The sequence below is a fragment of the Colias eurytheme genome, chromosome 29 (genome assembly GCF_061535395.1).
Source record: "Colias eurytheme isolate Ceu_HAF_F1 chromosome 29, ilColEury1 Martin Lab GWU primary, whole genome shotgun sequence".
Classification (NCBI taxonomy): Eukaryota; Metazoa; Arthropoda; class Insecta; order Lepidoptera; family Pieridae; genus Colias; species Colias eurytheme.
The window spans coordinates 4,836,496-4,858,525 of NC_143008.1; the positions used below are offsets into that span (position 1 = coordinate 4,836,496).

General features: G+C 34.5%; 2 protein-coding genes across 2 annotated transcripts in view; one reads left to right on the forward strand and one right to left on the reverse strand.

Annotated features, from left to right (window-relative positions):
- Positions 1–822: 822 nt before the first annotated feature.
- Positions 823–6,475, forward strand: Nse4 (SMC5-SMC6 complex kleisin component Non-SMC element 1). The gene is made up of 7 exons (XM_090118232.1): positions 823–1,000; positions 1,596–1,706; positions 2,748–2,866; positions 3,452–3,618; positions 4,449–4,636; positions 5,531–5,640; positions 6,347–6,475. Exons 1-7 carry the CDS (start codon positions 931–933, stop codon positions 6,401–6,403), a joined length of 822 nt encoding a protein of 273 aa, XP_089974358.1. The 5' UTR covers positions 823–930; the 3' UTR covers positions 6,404–6,475.
- A 6,884-nt stretch (positions 6,476–13,359) lies between these two features.
- Positions 13,360–22,030, reverse strand: part of sim (bHLH transcription factor single-minded) — a 28,811-nt gene continuing 20,140 nt past the window's right edge. The window contains exons 7-9 of the mRNA XM_090118189.1: positions 15,713–15,819; positions 14,884–15,031; positions 13,360–13,865 (exon numbers count right to left, since the gene is read on the reverse strand). Of these exons, the coding sequence (XP_089974315.1) occupies positions 13,388–13,865; positions 14,884–15,031; positions 15,713–15,819 (733 nt within the window). The 3' untranslated portion in view covers positions 13,360–13,387. The remainder of the gene's footprint in view (positions 13,866–14,883; positions 15,032–15,712; positions 15,820–22,030) is intronic.

Below are 22,030 nucleotides of genomic sequence, written 5' to 3' on the forward strand. Positions count from 1 at the left end.
ATAGATTGTTTGACAAATAAAGTTTATGATTATTGGTGTTGTTATTTTAGCATAAGTAAATAGTATTATAATGTAATAGATATAAGTAAATAATATAATGTAATAGATATAAGAAATTATGAGAAATAAATGAGTACTACGCGAGAGTTTTCCTACCGCACGCATTAACACCTGTAATCGACACATAAATATAACCGATTTTCGCGCCAAACGCACGCACGCTCGCATAACTCAGACCACATAGTACACTCTGCGGTAGAAGACTCGTCGTATAGTAATAAGCAGCATTTGGTCTTTCTCTTCACCAACCCCAGCACAATTATAGGGTGGAAGCCTCCACCGATGTGAGTCTTACAGTCCCTCACACTTCCAAACGTTCCAATTTGGTTGGATCTGATAGGAAGTTGGTTTGGTCGGTATTGCTGGCGCATCCGACCACGTCAAACCAATATTAATAATAATTATGTCGGACCGACCGCTCTCTACACTTTCCGATTTGGTCGTGGTCGGATGGTTGGCACCAACCGAATCGTAGCGTCTGTAGATGCTATTAGGTGTGAAAGGGATAAAAAAACATATTTTCTTGTTACAAGTTATATAATGGTCATAGTGCAATCTCCAGTGTATTAGATATATAAGCTTCTTGTTTGGTTATCATTTCATAGATTAATAAATAGTTACTATATGCATTATGTAGAATATTAACTTATTCTGTAGTCGTCTAATTTTTCAGTATCCGTCTAAAAAATAAATCAATAAAAAAATTGATGTCAAATGTCAATATTCAAAATTGGATCCTGCCAAAAAATATTGAAATTTGGAATAACAAATACGGATACCGCTCACAGATACCGCTTTTCGGCCGTTTATTACATGTAAAAGTGTTTTAAACTAATCATTTAAACGAGAAAATCTAATCAAGAGGACGCCATGAGTTCATCTACCACGAGTCATGATAGGAAGATGCGGTATAGGGTCATACTTCAAGATTTAAGCTTGGGTAAGTTCTTTATTATTATTTACTACTAGAGGTCCTCCGCGGCTTCGCCCGTGGTACATATTTCGCAATAAAAGGTAGCCTATGTCCTTTCTCGGGTATCAAAATATCTCCATACCAAATTTCATGCAAATTGGTTCAGTAGTTTAGGCGTGATACTCAACAGACAGACAGACAGAGTTACTTTCGCATTTATAATATTAGTATGGATTGTATCAAAATTAGCTTCTACAAAAAGTTTAGCATCAGCAGTAATTAATCTATAATATTATAAAGCTGAAGAGTTTGTTTGTTTGAACGCGCTAATATCTCAGGGAGTACTGGTCCGATTTGAAAATTTCTTTCGGTGTTATTATTATTTATTTGAACCACAAGGTGATCTAGAACGATATAAGAGCATAAAATAATAAGATTCAGCACTATGCCGTCACTTGTAAGCTGTCCAACTGAGTGCAGATGAGAATTCGAAAGTACTAGATGAGAGAGACATATATTGTTCTAGATAGGTCATCTGGTGATTCAAATGACCCATAATTGTTTCAACATGGGCCTGTAGTCTACAATCTTAGTTTTAAACATCTATTTCTCACATTTTCAGAGCAAGAGAATGATAACAATGATCAGAGAATGCAAAAGACGACGGAGGCTGTTCACGAGGTGAAGAAGCTGCTGCAGCAAGGTGGCGTCGAGGAGAGGGTGCGGCATCCAGGTATACAATCATCATTAAACATTAAAACTCAAATATTTATTTATTCGGTTAAAACATTACTTTTTTTGGACGTCGAGTTGAGAGTCGTAAATTTCGATTCAGCAAATGACAAAAAAAAAGTGAAGTCCCATGTCCCCAAGTGGGGTAAGGGGCAGATGCATTATACATATGTTTCACTAATCGATTTTCTTTAGGGACAAGTAGGTGATCAGCCTTCTGTGTCCTGCATCGAGACATTTTTTTTTCTTTGTCTCCACCGGGAATCGAACCCAGGCCCCCTCGGTGTTATACTCACGCGTCAACCACTGTACCAAGGAGGCAGTCAAATGATCATAGAGCTAGAGCATTATTTCTTGATCTTTTAGTGTAAACGAAAACTCGTCATCTTGAATGCAACAAAATGCTCTATGTTTGTTTAAAGAAGAAGAAAGAAAGAAAGCTCCGTAAGATTTACACAAAGCGGGCGAAGCCGAGGGCGGAAAGCTAGTAAACTATTTTTTATCATTTCTAAATCAATACAGAATTCCTCATTGTTGGTTAGGTTAAGTTTTTTTTTCCGTGCGAAGCGCAGCGTAGCGAGGGCCATCCCACAGAGGAAGAAGGGCAGTTGGAGGTAATTCACGATTTACCCTCCCCCTATCCTACAATTTTTGGGATTTGACTTATAAGTCTATCTAAGAGTTATAGTTTATATTCCCTACTGATTTTTATGAATTTAAATGTTTATATTTCAATGAATTTTATTTTTAATGTAGTTTATAGTTTTTAACTTAAATATGTATTTTTTTCAATTAAGATTTATTTTGTTAATAATCAAAATAGTCATTTTATGTAATAAATCGTATATTTTTTTATAGTCCGTTAACAAGCCGTGGCAACTTGTAATTAAAACAACACTCGGCTATATATTTGTATCTTTTATATCTGTAATCATGTAATGGTGTATATTTTGTAAGTTGTCCTAAAGAAATAAATAAATAAATAAAACCTAAACTAACCTCAAAATTTAACTCAAATCTCAGAAATGACACCACATTTCAGGTGAGAGCTATCTCGACTCTCGTGTGCTCCGAGCGGCCAGTGATTTGGCTATAAGTTGTTCTGAAGCCGTCACTGGACTAGAGAATAAATATGACAAACATGAGCTGGCGCAGCATATTGTAAGTTTTCTAAAAATTTTATACTTAACTAGCGGTCCGCCCCGGCTTCGCCCGTGGTAAATGTTTATGTTTTTTTTCCATAAGAACCTTGTACTTCAAGGAATATTATAAAAAGAATTATCGAAATCGGTCCACCCGTTCACGCGTGATGCCGTGACCAAGGAAAACGGGTTTCATTGTTATAGATATCATGAAAAATAAGGTTTAAACTCTTCCGAAACAGCTTGACGGATTCCTATGAAATTTTGTGTGCCTATTTTGTAGACCTAAAAATCGGACATCTAGTTTTCATACAGTGATAACAGAAAAGCAGAACAATGTTTATTCATATATTAAATTAAATATTATGAGGTGAGGTTATAATATTCATAAAAAATATTATGAGGTGAAACTTGTAGGCGCGTGAAAGTAAAATTTCAAGGTCACATCATGATCTGAATTTTGCCAAAGAAATTTCACTTCTGACACATGTGCTCGGCACACGCTCTTTCGCTGTCACGCTCGGTATTGCCATGAGCTTGAAATTTTACTCTCAACGCGCCTAAACAAGTTTCACTTTAAAAAAAGTAATATTCCCTATTCTAGCGGGAAAACCCCACATTCTGGTCGTTTCCCCTCCCCCGCGAAGTGTCCACCTCTATATCACTACACGGCACGTTCGCACCAACGCCGCCCGAACACAGACCAAAAGAGCGGCAACGTCGCGTGGCGCAGAAGAATGCTCAGTTGAGCGCTCCGGAGTGTGTTGATCGGTGAGTTGGGGGGAAAAGGGGGGGTGGGGGGAGGGCTGAATAGGTTGAAAAAGTAGGGGGGGTTCTGAATACTTGGATTAAGTGGTGATTTGGGGGGGGGAGGTTAATAGTTTGGTTAAGCGTGATAAGGGGGGTTGATAGTTGGGGTAGGCAGGGGGTATTATTTGTACGAACAGATGGTTAAAATTGGTGGGTGGATATAAAGGGGTTGATTGAAACGAAAGTTTTGATAGATAGACGTTTATTACATTAGCTATCTGCTAGTCAAAATCGGTCCAACCGTTCCAGAGATTGGCCGACACAGACTGACGGACAAAAAGTTTGCATGGGTCGATTTAGTAAAGTGAGTGAAAGCACAGGACATACAGAACGCGGAACCTGTCGGTAAAAAAAGTTAAACGTAATTATTATGACAAAGGTTATATCTTTCCAAAGGGAAATTATATTTTTATAAATCATTTTTTATCTATTACTAGCTGCGCTTCGCGGTTTCACCCGCGTGGCTCTGCTCCTGTTGGTCATAGCGTAATGATATATATAGCCTATAGCCTTCCCCGATATATGGGCTCTAACACCGAAAGAAACTGAGATAAACGCGTTCAAACAAACAAACTCTTCAGCTTTTTTAATATTAGTATAGGTATACCGGGTGTAATCGAAGTATGCACAGGCGATTATTCCGTTACTATTGCAGGTATCAAAAAACTTTAAACTGATATACCTTTACTATTTTTTTAAAGTAAAACGAGAAATATCCATGTTCGGATCAGTTTTTATAATTTTGTTATCTCGCAATATATTTTGACAATAATTATTTTATTCTTTTACAGACTAGAAAAAACCGATGAAGGCTCAGAGATGGTGAGCCGAGTGCACCGTTTCATAAACAAGGCGTGTAGAAACGGAGCCAAGAGTTACTACCATATAGTGTTGGATCCCACGAGTTTCACAAAGACCATAGAGAATATATACTATATGTCGTTTTTGGTGCGAGACGGGCTTATCAGGGTCTATGAACGTGAGTAAACAATAAAAATGGATGCTTTTTTCTGGTGGCAAAAATTGAAGGTTTGTTACGAAATATTAGTAAAACAACACACTTTAATAGAAATAACACAACTAAAAAAAAATGTATTTTTGTGAAAAAGTGTTGGTCAAAAAAAATTTATTTTTTGTGGTTTTTTGTAGAGCGATAGTTTCTATAGGCGTAATACCTCATCAGGGTCTATGAACGTGAGTAGACCATAGATAATGTAATATACTATAGCGGTCCGCCCCGGCTTCGCCCGTGGTACCTACATGTTTAAACTATCCTATCTCTCAAGTTGGATCGAACTGCACATGGTGTGCGAATTTTATTATAATCGGTTTAGTGGTTTAGGAGTCCATTGAGGACAAACATTGTGACACGAGATTTATATATATGTCGTGGCCATATCGTAGATTTGCTCATTTCACGAAATGCGACCATTTTTGTTTCTTTTTTAAAAAGCGATTCGCTTCTGGCAATAAACAAGTTCTTAAAATATTCTGAATTTTTTAATGTTTTATGGACTCTCTAAGGGCCGATTTTTCAATGCTTGGATAAAACTTATGCGTCCAATAAAGTATTACACAATAGTACTAAAATGTCACATAAACTGTCAAATACGGGTAATAAGAATACGTTTTTAAAATGGTAGTTTTATACATTATTCGACGAATAAGTTTTATCCAAGCATTGAAAAATCGGCCCTAAGATATTTTATACGATCTGGTCAAATGTCGATGACGAAATCGTGAAACGTTGACGATTTAACGATCTGATCAAACTATAATGGCCATTTCATGAAATGAGCAAATTTACGATATCGCCACGACATACATATATTAAGATTAACATAATTTTCATGTAAAAATATCATTTTTCCAGACCCAGAACACGGGCTACCGTTTGTAGAACCGGTGCCCCAAACGGTGCAAAACGAAGACGTTTCTGACGAGAACCAATTTATTGTTTCTATGAACATGGAAAGATGGCGGGTGAGTGTGTAACAGTGATCAAACTAACAAATTTTGGAAACTTTTTATACTACACTAGCTGTGCTGTTCGGTTTCACCCGCGTGGTTCCGCTCCTGTTGATCTTACTATGATGATGTATAGCTTATAATTTTCCTCGATAAATGAGCTATCTAACAACGAGAGAATTTTTCAAATCGGACCAGTAGTTCCTGAGATTAGCGCGTTCAAACAAACAAACTCTTCAGCTTTATAATACTACGGTCTTACTAATAAAATGTTACCCATTCGCTATTCAATGGATTAGTTATTGCAATAACCTGTCTTGTTTTTATGATTGACATTTCATGTGAGCAAGAGCAGGACACAGCTATGGTAGAAAATGGTTGAATTTTATCCATTGTTTACCTTTTTATTAGTAAGGCCGTTAGTAAATATTTCTGCCCGCGGCTTTGCCTGCGTTTTCAAAAAAAGGAGCCTGTGTGCTATTCCGGATATTGAGCTACCTACATACCAAATTTCATTATAATCGCTTCAGTAGTATATGCGTGAAAGAGTAACAATCATCCATCCTCACAAACATTCGCATTTATAATATTAGTAGGATTAGTATATTATGTACCTACATGAATAGATATTGTGTGTAGCTGTAAACTTACCTATTTCATTTTTCTTACCTTTTTGAGTGAAAATAAATAAAAAATAACAATATATTTGAATTTTTTTCAGGATCTGATTGAAGCATTTGGAATAACGCAGCCAATGATGGTTTTGAAGAGATTATAATAGTTATAGCTGCGCCCCACGGTTTCACCCGCATTGCTCCGCTCCTGTTGGTCTCAGCGTGATGATATTATATAGCCTTCCTCTATAAATGTGCTATCTAACACCGAAAGAATTTTTCAAATCGGGCCAGTAGTTCTTGAGATTAGCGCGTTCAAACAAACAAACAAACAACTCTTCAGCGTTAAAATATGAATAGACTAAAATTAAGATTGACACTGATTTGTGATATTTTCCCCAAGGGAAGCTATTTAGTGACTAAAATAATACCTACCTCGTTAAGGACGCTGTCACAAATCTGCGTTACTCAAATTTAGGTATCTAACGACGTAACTTTGTTCGCGGCAATATCACGCTCACGTAAACATAGCGCATTCCATTTTATAGACCATCTTCATACTTGATATTATTTTTAATTTTTGATATTATGTATTTTTATTGAAATTGATTCCAGAAGATTACTAGGAACTTTAAAAATTCATTTTGTTACTTTTATTAGTAGGTACGATCCTAATAAGTATGTTAGTATATTCAAACAACTTAAAAAAGTGTGACTATTTTACAACATTATTTCATTGAATAATAATCTATGAATTGTATACAATATCAAAGCTTTTTAAGAAATGTAGAATTATTATCATACATATGATGTTACCGGCACTGTATTAAATCCGGCATTGTATACAATTCTTAGAAAATGTATGTTATTCCGAAAAATAGTCGGAATGAAATAAATTATAGGTATTCGTCACATAACACATTACCTAGGATACTCTTAAATCTGAACTTTTCCTACGTAGCAAACACAATTGCAAGTGTGGGTAGTTTTTGGGGTAGCTATTAACCAATATGAGGTCAAAACTAAAATCCAAGATGGCGCCGACGAAAATTTTACATCTTTTCGTCATGGGTGTCATTTTCAAGGTTTTGGAGTAGCTCTTAACAAATATGAGGTCAAAACTAAAATCCAAGATGGCGCCGACGAAAATTTGACTTTTTTCGTGATGGGTGTCATTTTCATGGTTTTTGGGGTAGCTATTAACGAATATGAGGTTAAAACCAAAATCCAAGATGGCGCCGACGAAAATTTGACTTTTTTTCGTGATGGGTGTCATTTTCATGGTTTTTGGGGTAGCTATTAACGAATATGAGGTTAAAACCAAAATCCAAGATGGCGCCGACGAAAATTTGACATCTTTTCGTCATAGGTGTAATTTTCTTAATAATAAAGAAGTAAACTAAAATAAAATAACAGATTTTCGTCGGCGCCATCTTGGATTTTATTTTTGACCTCATATTGGTTAATAGCTACCCCAAAAACCATGAAAATGACACCCATGACGAAAAGATGTAAAATTTTCGTCGGCGCCATCTTGGATTTTATTTTTGACCTCATATTGGTTAATAGCTACCCCAAAAACCATGAAAATGACACCCATGACGAAAAGATGTAAAATTTTCGTCGGCGCCATCTTGGATTTTATTTTTGACCTCATATTGGTTAATAGCTACCCCAAAAACCATGAAAATGACACCCATGACGAAAAGATGTAAAATTTTCGTCGGCGCCATCTTGGATTTTTAGTTTTGACCTCATATTATTTAATAGCTACCCCAAAAACCATGAAAATGACACCCATGACGAAAAGATGTCAAATTTTCACCGGCGCCATCTTGGATTTTAGTTCTGACCTCATATTGCGTAATATCCACCCCAAAAACCATGAAAATGACACCCATCACGGAAAGATGTAAAATTTTCGTCGGCGCCATCTTGGATTTTATTTTTGACCTCATATTGACTAATAGCTACCCCAAAAACCATGAAAATGACACCCATCACGGAAAGATGTAAAATTTTCGTTGGCGCCATCTTGGATTTTATTTTTGACCTCATATTGGCTAATAGCTACCCCAAAAACCATGAAAATGACACCCATGACGAAAAGATGTAAAATTTTCGTCGGCGCCATCTTGGATTTTAGTTTTGACCTCATATTAGTTAATAGCTACCCCAAAAACCATGAAAATGACACCCATGATGAAAAGATGTAAAATTTTCGTCGGCGCCATCTTGGATTTTATTTTTGACCTCATATTGGTTAATAGCTACCCCAAAAACCATGAAAATGACACCCATGACGAAAAGATGGCAAATTTTCGTCGGCGCCATTTTGGATTTAAGTTTTGTCAAATTGCTTTACCCCACCAATCCGTTCAACAACCCATAAAAAAAGAGGATCTCAGTCAACATAATTTTTAAAACATAATTTTAAATTACAAATAACTGGAATATGAAACTTATACAGTTTACTCTTATAAAGTATCAAATATTTCAAATCACGAAAACGACAGTATACGCACAATAATCTTTTTCTAATTCGTTTTTATTTTTGGGACGAGGAGCGATACACCCGTCCTTCCAAGAGCGCTTCTGAGCGCGGTCTGACGACCCGCGAGAGCAAAATGTATGAAGAAATCGACAAGTATTTTTAATTTAGCTTATAATTGAAATAAAATTTTGATTTAGATACAAAAAAATTATCACAATCTATAAAGGACTATATATCCCTCAATAATTTATAGGTAAGAAGATAGATTAGGCTTTTAATTTTCTTAAAAGTGTACCGGTTTAGACCCCATTTTTTTGCATTTTATGCGATCATTGTGCTGGGAAAATCGTATTTCAGTGACAATTTTGTATGACGTCGTACAATTTTTATAAGATGATCGTAGAACTGAATATATTATCTTTAAATTAAGATATTACTTTGTTCTCACGTGTAAGTGCTTTGAGTTAAAATTGTACCGTAAAATAGCGGTTTTTGTTAAAAAACTGTTATAGCACCCTTAATTTTAAAGTTTTGTATGAGATTGTTATGATCTTACCACGAAACAATTTAAACACAGTCTTAACTTTAAACCAGGGATCTGTCAAAACCAGATTAAAGAGAACCCGCGCTTAAAGTTAAACCCTGTCTAAAGTTCTTTGTGGTAAGACAGTTACAGTAGTCCAAAAGTAATAATGCGCATAGAAATCTTCGTCACTGTTCGGCAACTGTCATATATATATATATATAGAGTGGTTAAGGGCCGATGTTTCAATGCTTGGATAAAACTTATCCGTCCAATAAAGTGTTACACGATAATATTAAAATGTCACGTAAACTGTCAAATACGGGCTATTAGAATACGTTTTTAAAAAGGTAGTTTTATACATTATTCTACGAATAAGTTTTATCCAAGCATTGAAAAATCGGCCCTAAATGCATTTTCTTCATGCATAATTTTATGTAAAATTTGTTTAGTCAAATGAAATACATTTTGGAAATACGACAATTGCGAAGATTTGCATGCGCATTATTAGCTTTGCAATACTGTAAATTAAAAGGTATTTTGGTAAAACGACATCTAGTTTTAACTAAGCGTAGCTTTGTAATAATTAAATTTAAAATATTGAAGTGATTCTGCCCGTAAATGACAGAGGGCGCTGTTATAAAAATTATTTTTATAAGAATTGTATTTTAGGGTATTTTGGTAAAACGACATCTAGTTTTAACTAAGCGAAGCTTTGAAATATTAGAACTAAAAGGATTGAAGTGATTCTGCCCGGAGACGACAGAGGGCGCTGTTATAAAAGTTATTTTTTATAAGAATTGTGTGTAAGACATTGTTGTTGAATAAATGATTGTTTTTTATGTTGTTGTTTTATTTGAAAACTCCCTTTATGTACTATCTTAATAACAACTACCTAGGATTTTTTATTTTTTTGAGTCGGAAGAAGTCTTCAAAAGCACAATATTATTATTTATTATAAACAAGCTAAAGGATGGGATATGGTAATATCACCTCAAATATTCAAAATTACATGCTTAAAATAATGTTACATATCTCTGATTAGTGTGCACATACTTGCTCTGTGGTGTGCACAGGCGATTATTCCGTAACTATTGCAGATATAAAAAAAACTTTAAACTGATATCGAAAGCACTTCACCTAATGAGAAAAATTACAATAATATTTTTTTTTAAATAAAACGAGAAAAACGCAAAATTTCAAAAGTATTTAATGTAACATTTATTAATATTTAGGTTGTAATATGTAGTATATTGTACTCCAACTTATATTTAGGTTGCCTATAACCCCTAGCCTATATAATTCGCTCCGAAATTTATTTATACCGATAAACAGCGCTATTTTATAAATGTGTTATGTGACATGTACGCAGTCGCAAACTTGTTAAATAAATGATTATTTTTTGTTTTGTTGTTTTATTTGAAGGAAACTCGATTTGCACATTGTGTTATGTGTACAGACTCGGTAAAACTTAATAGGATTTTTAATTGAGTCTTTCGTAATACCTAGTAACGATTAAAAATGGTAGAGCCGTTTTTTTTTTATAAATCTTGTAATTTACTTACTTACCTTACCTTTTATTTACTCGGTTTCGGTAACTAAATACTACTTGACTTACTTGATACTTACAAGATACCTAGGTACCTGTTTAAAAATAACACCTTTCACTGCATAATTACATATTTTGATGTACATAATAAAAATATCTATTTTATGTGTCCAATATAAGGATTAAGGACTACCTATTTTTCAAAAAAGCTGCTATTTGGCATAATCTATCAAATCGTTAAACTCGATAATTCCGTTACATTTTATAAAAGCTGTTACAAAAATACAGTACATTTTTCATATTTGTAATTTAATAAATATAACAGTTGCAAAGCCGATATTTCATCTTCATTCTCAAAGTTTTCAGACCACACCATCTAGCGACATGTTAATAAATTTAAATATAATAATATGAATATATGTAATTTATAAATTTGTCCAACAACAATAGGTATTATATCCTAGGCAAATTGTTTGATTTCGCCGTTTGCTTGCTCGCGGAAACTTAAATTTAAAAACTAAATTGTACAACGTATGGTAAAATCTTAGGGTAAAATGCAGTTCACGAGAAAATGAAATGTGCTCAAATGTGCTTGTCTTTTTTTCATATTACAAGTTTTTTTAATATAACACTAGATGGCGTTATGTGTATACTTTGAGATTTTTTTTTGCGTTTTCGAATAAAAGTGTTATCTTGTCGTGGGATATTCGGCTCTTTAATTTTAAACCTATTTTTCTGATCTACTTTATTTAGTATCCTCTAAGAACAAGATATTTTTTTGCTAGACTCCAACGGGAATTGAACCCGTTTCTAAGCTCACGCATTTTTACCAGAAAATTTGAGCCACAAAAATAAATAGGAGTTCAGGAAGAAGTTTCCACAAAATTAATAATTTCTTAGTTATACTTTTTTCAAATCCTAAATCCTTATATACATATTTGTTAATCAAGTAAAATTTTCACTCGCTCTAGCGGTTGAGATGTTTCGGATCATCTTTTCCCTTGAAAATTTTTCGATATTTCCTAAATGTGTATATTGCCCTCTTTTTAGAAAGTCTAGTAAAGGATAAGTAGGAATATGGTAGGAAGTATTAAAAAATAAAAGAAAATAGATTACTAGATAAATATATTTCAGTATTAAATATTATTAGGTACATTATCAAAAGCTTGGATAAAAATGATTCTTAACTTACATATTATTATACAGTTACCGACTAGCCGATCTCAGTCCTTATATAAACTAAAGATCTTTTCGTATTAAAAATAATATATTACAAATATATGTATATTCAGAAAAAAATGGCCGCGATAAAATAAAAAAATATTAAGCTTGATATTAAAAAAAATACAAATTTTAAAGCAATTTTTGAATAAAGCTAAAATTAAAAATAAAACTAAACAGATCATTATAATACTGAAATAACATAGCCTCTGCAGATTTCTAAAAACAATTTTATAATAAAAATACGTTCGCAAATTGTAAAACAAATAAAAAAAATATTTGTAAAAATTGTATTATTAAATTTTTCTTAGAATTAGAACTTGAAATAGATGAAAATATAAATAAATGAGTACTTAATTAATATTTACATTCTAATAATTATTATTATATGACTATTATTGTCTAGTACATGATATATAATTTTAAATGTTTAAAAATAAAATATTTTTGTTCCAAGTTTTCACAAAAAAATCAATCCGTCATCTAAAATTTATATAAAAAAAACCTATTTATAAACATAATACCTATTTATGACGTTAAAAATACTATAGTAATAATCAAGTTGAATTTATTATTTTTTTACTAAGTCTAATAATAATTATTTACAAACTAAACAGAATCTATACAAATTATTTACAAAATTTATGATAAATTTATAGGCGTTATATTATATTGTTATTAGTTATAATATTCGACAAGCAAATATCTAATTTTAAGGCAAGATCGATGCATTTTTAACAATTTAAAACTGACTTTTGGAAAGCATTCGATTGAGTACATTATAAAATTATTACGTATTTCATATTTTTATAAATTGGAACCAGCCTTATGATGTCAATGTATGAAGAAAATCCTTTTTATATTAGTGTTTACGTTCATATTTAAATGTAAACTAAGTATTTATAATGAAGCTTGGTGTGCTTCAAGGGTCTATTCTTTAGCCACTACTATATGTAATATTTCACGTTGATGTGTTTTATAGATGGCTTTCCTTCTTTTTTTATTGTTAAGAATACAATAATTTGAAGACAGTAATAATTATTATATTATTTGTTCTTAATAATATCAATATGTAGTTTAAAATGAAATATAAAAATGACGAATCTGATGGAAAAATTAAATACATTTTTGAATTGAAACTTCTTTAGAGTAAAATTTCTAAGTCGACTTGGCAATACCGTCACATCATGGAGGCGACGATTTTGGTATCTTTGAACCATATTGAAAAGAAATAATTAAAATCTTGCCAAAGAAGTTTCACTTCTGACTTCACACACGCTCTTTTTAAGATATGTAACATACATAAAATAGAAATTACAAAATTATTGCTCGAACTACTCAGACAAATCAGTCACGAGGTATCAATGAACGAACTCATTAACATTACTGCCATGATGGAATTGCTGTGTATTATCCACAATAACACTAGTATATCCCTCTTGTACTGTTGGACTCGGTATTTTCGCGAAATTACCAAAATTATCCGGTCGGCCATTTTGATTCTGCCCATAGTAAATTGTATAATTAAATTGGTTAACTTCAGAACTTTCTATAGACGAACAAGAGGAAGAACTTGCAGAAAATGGCCGTTGATTTTGTGGATATGCGTAATTGGCAACTTCGGGTTCCGTGTAGTTTTCATAGAAGATTTCCTGGTAGCCATTTTGGTATTCTTCGGTAGTGTCGTAAGTTGGTAGTATGGGCAAATTATATTCGGGGTAAGTGTAACTAGAGTCTGGGCTGAAGTCTTCGTTCAGTTTGTCTGTTTGTCTGTGTGGTTCGTTGTTTTTCGGTGGGCCTTGCTCTATGTTGAGGATGAGGTTCTTTTCTTCTATGTCACTGAAAAATAAATATTAGTTTTATAGCATGAAAATTATAATCGTGAGGAGGGGTTTGAAATTTGGTTTCGGATTCTTAGCAATCAAAGTATTTGATTTGAAGAGAAAAGATATCCTAACTTGAAAATAATTATTAAGTATATTGTAGCCTTAATGACCGCCTCCTTGGTACAGTGGTTGACGCGTGAGCGTAGAACCGAGGTTCGATTCCCGGTGGAGACGAAGAAAAAAAAATGTCTCGGTCTGGCAGGACACAGAAGTCTGATTGTCTACTTGTCCCTAAAGAAAATCGATCAGTGAAACAGATGAATGCATGAAGCGCGTCACACACGGTGAAGATACTATAATATTTTATATTACAGTATCTTAACGCATCCGGTATCAGCGTTCTGACCATCATTTTTTTTTTGTCATTGCGTACTAAGGACCCCTGTAGAACCGCCATCCTGTTATAAATGACCTACAAAATTTCGGGTTATTTGTAACAGGATGGCGGTTCTACAGGGGTCTAAGGCGCGGGTCAAACACGCGCGGCTTGGCGCGGGCGTGCCATAAGCGCACCTCTTGAATCTGTTTTGCACCACGTGCTTCTTATACATTTTGTATGAAAGAATTTTGGACAGGCGTCGAGACGGCACGCCACGGTTGTGCCAAGGTTGCGCCGCCCCAAAATTATTTCATACAAAATGCCAATAGCGCACCCGATGCACGCCGCGCCGCTTGTATATGTCCCGCGCCTTAGTACGCAATGACAAAAAGAAAAATGATGGTCAGAACGCTGATACCGCATACCTTAAGATACTGTAATATAAAATATTACAGTATCTTAAGATAAAATATTATAGTATCTTCACCGTGTATGACGCGCTTAATGCATCTGCCCCACTAGGGGAGACGGGACTTCACACTTTTTTATTTACCCCTATTTACCATGACCCCAGACTATAATGAATAAATCGCGTTTAAAATCCGTAAAAATTAAATTACAAAATCAAACGAGAAAATATATAAAATCTTACCTGAGAACATAATTAACAGAAACGATACAGTGTGGTCGAGAAGACCTGGAGTTATGTACGATAGTGGCATAGCTCTGCATCCAAACCCAGCCTCCAGATTTCGTGAGGAACCGGTAGTACCGGGAGGTCACTTGGCCTTTTGTTAACACTGTTAGGGAAAAGAAGATATTTTTATAAATATTTTTGACTGTTTTAAAGAGATAATATTTTAAAGTGAAACTTTTATTACATCGTCTTAAACTTTTTGGTCTGTGTAGCGCATGTCGCGTGTATCGCGGCTGCCGAGTAGGTATTCTATACCTACTCGGCAGCCGACCGTCACGCGACATGCGCTACACAAAGCAGTGTTCGGAACCGTTCGAACAGTTTCACTTTTACCGTGGTTTCATAAAACCACACAACATTTTTTTAGGATTTTTCCAAGTTTTCTGGAATATTATAATATATTATGTAGTTCTATTCTACAATAGAACGTCTTTCAGTCTTTTGTTAACACTGTTGATGCAAAAAAACGACATTTTTTTTGAAGAAAATTTTGGGAAAAGAAGGAAAATTGTGGCCAGAATAAATATTTAACCTTTTTTATCCCCATAAGCAGGTAGGAGTCAAAATTATTTTATCGGATGCTTACGTCACAGTGGCTATCTCTTGATCAGTTAACAAGTTTGGGCTGTATAGATCAGTCAGTCAGTTTGCGTTTTTTAAATCATGATAGAGATCTTTTTTCCGCGTGAAAGGATGCGGGTTCGAGTCCCGCCTCGTGATCGAATTTTTTTCTATTCTTTATAAAATTAAATTTATATTTAAAGGGTATTTATTAAAAACTTACATGTACAATGCGAATATCTCATATGCAGGACATCGGTGCCGTGTATGTAGTGATATAACGTCTTCTCTATCAGGTCCTGTGGTTCATAACCCGTTAGAGACGCTACTCTGTAAGAAAGAAACAATAAAATTAAAAGAGCGTTTGCCGAGCACATGTATCAGAAGTGAAACTTCTTTGTTAAGATTCAAAGATACCAAAATGTTGACTGTTGACTGTTTAAATTGTTTTGTGGTAAGACCAATAGTGTCTATAATGCTCATAAAAAGTGCAACTGTCATTTTTATTGCATATTTGTTACAAAAAAAGCAAACACCATACTTTTTTTACCCTCTCCAATATCTATGAAGTGAAAAAATAATTTGCCAAGCGTCAGATTACACCCTTCAAAAAATCTGTTGACACAAAAACCTATCACTTCCGCCAATTAAGCATAGAGGGCGCTCGACTTCCGCTTTTTGAATCGCGTTCGATTTTTAAATGGGGGTTCTATTGTTCTAAATTTAAACATATTGTTTATGAAAGCTTGTAGTTAATTTTTAAAGGAAGCTGATATTATATTATAGCTTAAGTGGTTGTTGAAGGGTTAAGCAACGGAGAGCGGGGTTTGTTTTTGGATGGGTAAGAACTTAATGGTGATTATGGAGGGAAAATAAAGTATCTACTTAATTGCCTTTTTTTAATGTAAAATTATCTCATATTTTCTCGTAAAACAATTGGGAAATATTAGGTAGTTTGAAACTGTGCGTCTGAAGATCTGCCTGAAGGACTTACAGCCCCTTTTTAGCCGACTTTTTAGTTTTTACATAAAAAGAAAAAGTTGTATCTTTTTCTTTTTATGTAAAAAGTCGGCTTTATATTATTATACATAGTAAAAAAAGAAGTACTTAGTAGGTTTTTACTCTTTCTACCTGACATAGGAATTTTTAATTTTATCAAAAATTTCTTTTCTACCAAAAAATACAAAGACCTTATTTTTCTAAAGTTAACTAAGTAGTCACAAATAATATATAAACTGTAGTTATCTAACAGAGATCGATTCTGCAAACTTGAAGGCGTAGCAATTATGCTGGCAGTTGACGCCTAGTGGAGTGGTTGGCGAACAAAAAGGTATGGAGTCGCATGTATTTATCTATACCAATAATAAAATTAGAGTGTCTATTTGTAATAATGAAATTACCGCTTTTTACAAAAAGATGGATGTATACACAGTACATAAATCAAAAAAGTAATTTTTACACTAGGTAGTAGGTACCTACCTAATTGGCTGTCTGTATGTTTGTTGCAGAAGGATAGCCTCCCTAGTTTCACAGACATATAGCCGATGTAATAAGTAGTGACTTAGGCTACTTTTTGTTTTTAAGGATTATGAACATAAGGATTAAAACTCATTCACCCGGGTGTTGAATGAGTTTTACCTATTCGTGGAGTTGTTCATCATCACTACATAGTATAAAACAAAGTAGCTTTCTCTGTCCCTATGTCCCTTTGTATGCTTAAATCTTTAAAACTACGCAACGGATTTTTGATGCGATTTTTTTAATAGATAGAATGATTCTCGACGAAGGTTTTAGTATGTAATTTATTAGGTTTTAGTCAAAGCGGGCGAAGCTGCAAGTGGAAAGCTAATTTAAATATAAATTGTTCATAATTATTTCACAAACACTTTCACATCAACCAAAATAAATGAATAATCATGTTTATTCTGTTTGAGTTAAATGTGTTTTCAATAATAATTTTATTAAAATAAAAACAAAGCGACTCCACACATTTCACAATGCTGACGTCGCGGAAGCAATCTGCGTCTAAACCACTTTGGCACGTACCAAGCTTGTTTAGTTAAAATGTATTTTATTCAATTGTAATAAGATCGAGTTTTAATTGAAATAATTTTCGTCATTTGATATATTATTTTCAAATAATTGCTTAGTAATTTTTATATCATTTGAGGATTTTATCTGTTTCTGGAAAAATGAGATTCGCTTATTTTTTTGTGTTTTCATAACATTTGTATGTAATGGACTTCTTTAGACTCGATTTTGAATATTTGACCCACAAATGTTGAGTTTAAGCCTTTTTAGGGTTCCGTATCCTAAGGGTAAAACGGGACCCTATTATAAAGCCTCCGCTGTCTGTCTGTCTGTCTGTCTGTCTGTCTCCAGGCTGTATGTCATAAACAGTGATAGCTAGAAAGCTGTAATTTTCACAAATGATGTATTTCCGCTGCTGCTATAACAACAAATAGGTACCTACTAAAAATTAAAAAATATACGTCCCCTACATAGTACGGATTACGGAATTCGTGCGCGAGTCTGACACGCACTTGGCCGGTTTTTTAGTTTTGTTTTTACTTTTTACTATACATATTTATTACTAGCTGTGCTGCTCCGCTGCTGTTGGTCTTAGCGTGATGATATTATGTATATGATAGATGAAATATTTTTCATCTATCATATACATATTTCGAACCAGTAGTTCCCGAGATTAGCGCGTTCAAACAAACAAACTTCACCTTTATAATCTTATATATAAAAATGAATCGCAAAATGTGTTGGTAAGCGCATAACTCGAGAACGGCTGAACCGATTTCGATAATTCTTTTTTTATTATATTCCTTGAAGTACGAGGATGGTTCTTATGTAGAGAAAACGTAAACATGTACCACGGGCGAAGCCGGGGCGGACCGCTAGTCTTATATATAAAAATGAATCGCAAAATGTGTTGGTAAGCGCATAACTCGAGAACGGCTGAACCGATTTCGATAATTCTTTTTTTATTATATTCCTTGAAGTACGAGGATGGTTTTTATGTAGAGAAAACGTAAGTACCACGGGCGAAGCCGGGGCGGACCGCTAGTATAATATAGATAGTATAGAATATAGATTACTCATAATATCACTAGGTCAATGTATCTATTTGAAATTTTGCTGATGCGAGATAAAATCAACGTATAGAGTTACAACCATCTGGCGCTCAGGTGCGATGTTTTGGTATTGAATAACTATTTTATTCTTACTTCTTAGTACTCGAATATTATTGTATCTATGGTATGGATAGATTACTATTTTTAGACTAGAAAGATCGACATAATATCTATACTTCACTACATAGTATAAAACAAAGTCGCTTTCTCTTTCCCTATGTCCCTATCTTTGCTTAAAACTTTGAAACTACGCAACGGATTTTGAAGCGATTTTTTTAAAAGATAGAGTGATTCAAGAGGAAGGATTTAGTATATAATTTATTAGGTTTTAGATAAAGCGGGCGAAGCCGCGAGAGGAAAGCTAGCGCATAATAATTTGTTGAGGGTTATGAAAGAAAAATCTAATTATTTTTAAATTGTAAAAAGTGTTACCAAACTATTTAAAATAACATAATATACGTAACAGACAGACAAACATTTATAACATTTAAAAATATGGATATTATATTTACCACATACGCATAGGTACAACATCCTATCCTACTATAATTATTAATTATTATAAATGCGAAAGTTTGTGGGGATGGATATGTATGTGTATGTGTATTTGTTACTCTTTCACGCAAATACTACTGAACCGATTACAATGAAATTAAGCACACATATAGAGGCTAACTTGGATTAACACATAGGATAGGTTTTATGCCGGAAATCCCATGGGAACGGGAACTATGTGGGTTTTTCTTTGAAAACGCGGGCAAAGCCGAGGCTAGTAATTGTATAAATAAGTGTCGAACAATATTAGCGAGTATTTCTTTTATAAGTGAATATAGGGAACGGCTCGACCGGTTATAGTAATGTTTCGACGAAGCGACGATTGTTCGGCCCGCCGCTGATTGGCGTGAACCAATAAATGTGAGCGCGTTTCCATGAACACACGGTACGGGATTATCGTGACGTGTGAGAAACTAACAAAGTAAAACATGTTTTTGCTTGATATATTACAAACGAAAATGTACATAATATAGCATGGATATGTTTTGTTTTGTACAAACAAGTATATTTTTTTTGAAGTGAAAACTTCTTAAGCGGCGTTGGGTATAAAATCTTAAACTCGTGTCAGGACACGTGACCTGATCGAGAAAGCGTAAGACGGATGTTTTTTTTTTTTAAACCCTTATATTCCATGCGTAAGACGGATACCATTCCAAAATATCAAACATGCTGAACGTTAATAATCAAGTTTTCACTTCTGCCGGCACTCCCGGAGTGCAACCTGTCTTTTTTTTTAATTTTTTTTTTTTTTTTTTTTTTTTTTAAATCTCCTCTAAACCTGCAATCTGCCTTATTAAGCATTAAGCTGGTGGTTAAAAGTTTTAATGTTGGCATGCATGGCAAACGCCCAGTGGCGTCTCCATATAATATTTTCTATGATCATGGTAAGTCTGATTCTACGGTTGAAGGAGGTCTTGTGGAGCTCTCCGTTTTATGCGCTTAAAAGTGCGAGTGGGCTCCATCATGTTCCAGACAAGTATGTTGGGGTGATTTTTTATACGGCTTTTATATGACTTAAGTTTCTTGAGAATTTCCTCTTTAACAGTTGGAATAAACAAGTCACGGTGAAGATGACAATTGCTAATGAACCACGGAGCTTGAGATATGATACGAAGTATTTTTGACTGGAAACGTTGTATAATTTCCAGATTAGAGTGAGCTGCAGTACCCCAAAGTTCAACTCCATATGACCAAATTGGTTTGAGGATAGACTTGTACAAAAGAAGTTTGTTGTTCAGTGAAAGGCCAGAGTTACGCGCCAAGAGCCAGTACAATTTGCGAAACTGTACACTAAGAGCTTTCCTTTTTGTGAATATATGTTTCTTCCATGTAAGACGTCTGTCCAAGTATATACCTAAGTAACGCACATCTTCTGACTGGGGACTTCTTATTCCGTTAAGTTGAACGGGTGGGCAAGTATCGCGTCTGAGGGTAAATGTCACTTGCACCGACTTCGTTTCGTTGGCTTTTATTCTCCAGTCTTTCAGCCACACTGAGACATCATTTAAGCTTTGCTGTAACATTTTCGAGGCAGATACAGGATCCTCATGCATTGCGATGAGAGCAGTATCGTCAGCAAATGTCCCAACGAGAACATCTTCTTTAGTCGGTAAGTCATAAGTGTATATTAGATATAATACAGGACCCATTACGCTGCCCTGCGGAACACCAGCCTTAATTTCGTAGAGATTTGTTCTGTCGTCTCCATGCTTAACATAGAAGTGTCGTTGTTGAAGATATTATAGACTTAATGATTATAAGACTTAATGATTAGGTAGAAGTTTATAGGTAAAGCTTGGAATATTTTATAAAGAAGGCCCTCATGCCATACACGATCGAATGCCTGCGAAATGTCCAAAAAAGCTGCTGAACAATATTTTTTGTGTTCGTATGCGTTATTAATCATCTCGACCAAACGATGGACTTGTTCAATCGTGCCGTGACCTTTGCGGAAGCCAAATTGATGGGTCGGTATTAAATCAGATTTGGCTAGCAGTGGAGCCAGGCGTTTCAGAATGAGAATTTCCAAGATCTTTGAGGCAACAGGTAGTAGACTTATGGGGCGGTAGGAAGAAACGTTTTCAGGAGCCTTTCCTGGTTTGGGAATAAGTATGATTTCAGCCACTTTCCACTGAGAAGGTATGTATTCTCTTCGCAGTATAGCGTTATATATAGCAGTTAGTAAGTCAATGGCTACGGTAGGAAGTTCCTTCATGGCTTTAGTTGTTATTAAGTCATAACCAGGAGCTTTGTTCAAGCTAAGATTATTGATTGTGGAACGAACTTCACTTGCCGTGAACTTTTTTATGGGAGGTGAAAGCTGATGCGGTGTCGATAGAGCTTCTGTTACTTCAGATATCTTGCTAGAGCCGTCAGCAGAGTTCGGCGTGAACACTCGCGAAAGATGCTGAGCAAACAAGATTGATTTTTCAGCGTCACTTTTGGCCCACGTGCCATCATCCCGTCGAAGTGGTGATTGGAAAGATATTGGGCTTTTTAAAGATTTAGTTGTCTTCCACAAAGAGTAATCTGTTGCAGAGGTGGCATCTAGGCTGTGCAAGCGATTCTCTATTTCTATGTTCCTGATGTCTTCTAGAGTGTTCTTAACTTTCTTCGCTAGTTTGTTAAATTTTTTCTTATCTTCTGGATGTCTAGAGGTATGCCACTGTTTTCTTGCCTGTCTCTTTTTAAGTATTAGTTCGGTTGCTATTTGTGGATACATGGGTATGATCTTAATATCTCTGTGTTTGGGCGTAGCTTTCCAGGCAGCAGTTTGAATGCAATTGTTAAAACTCTCAACAGCTGTGGTTATATCGTCATCTGATTTCAAGGGTATATGTTTA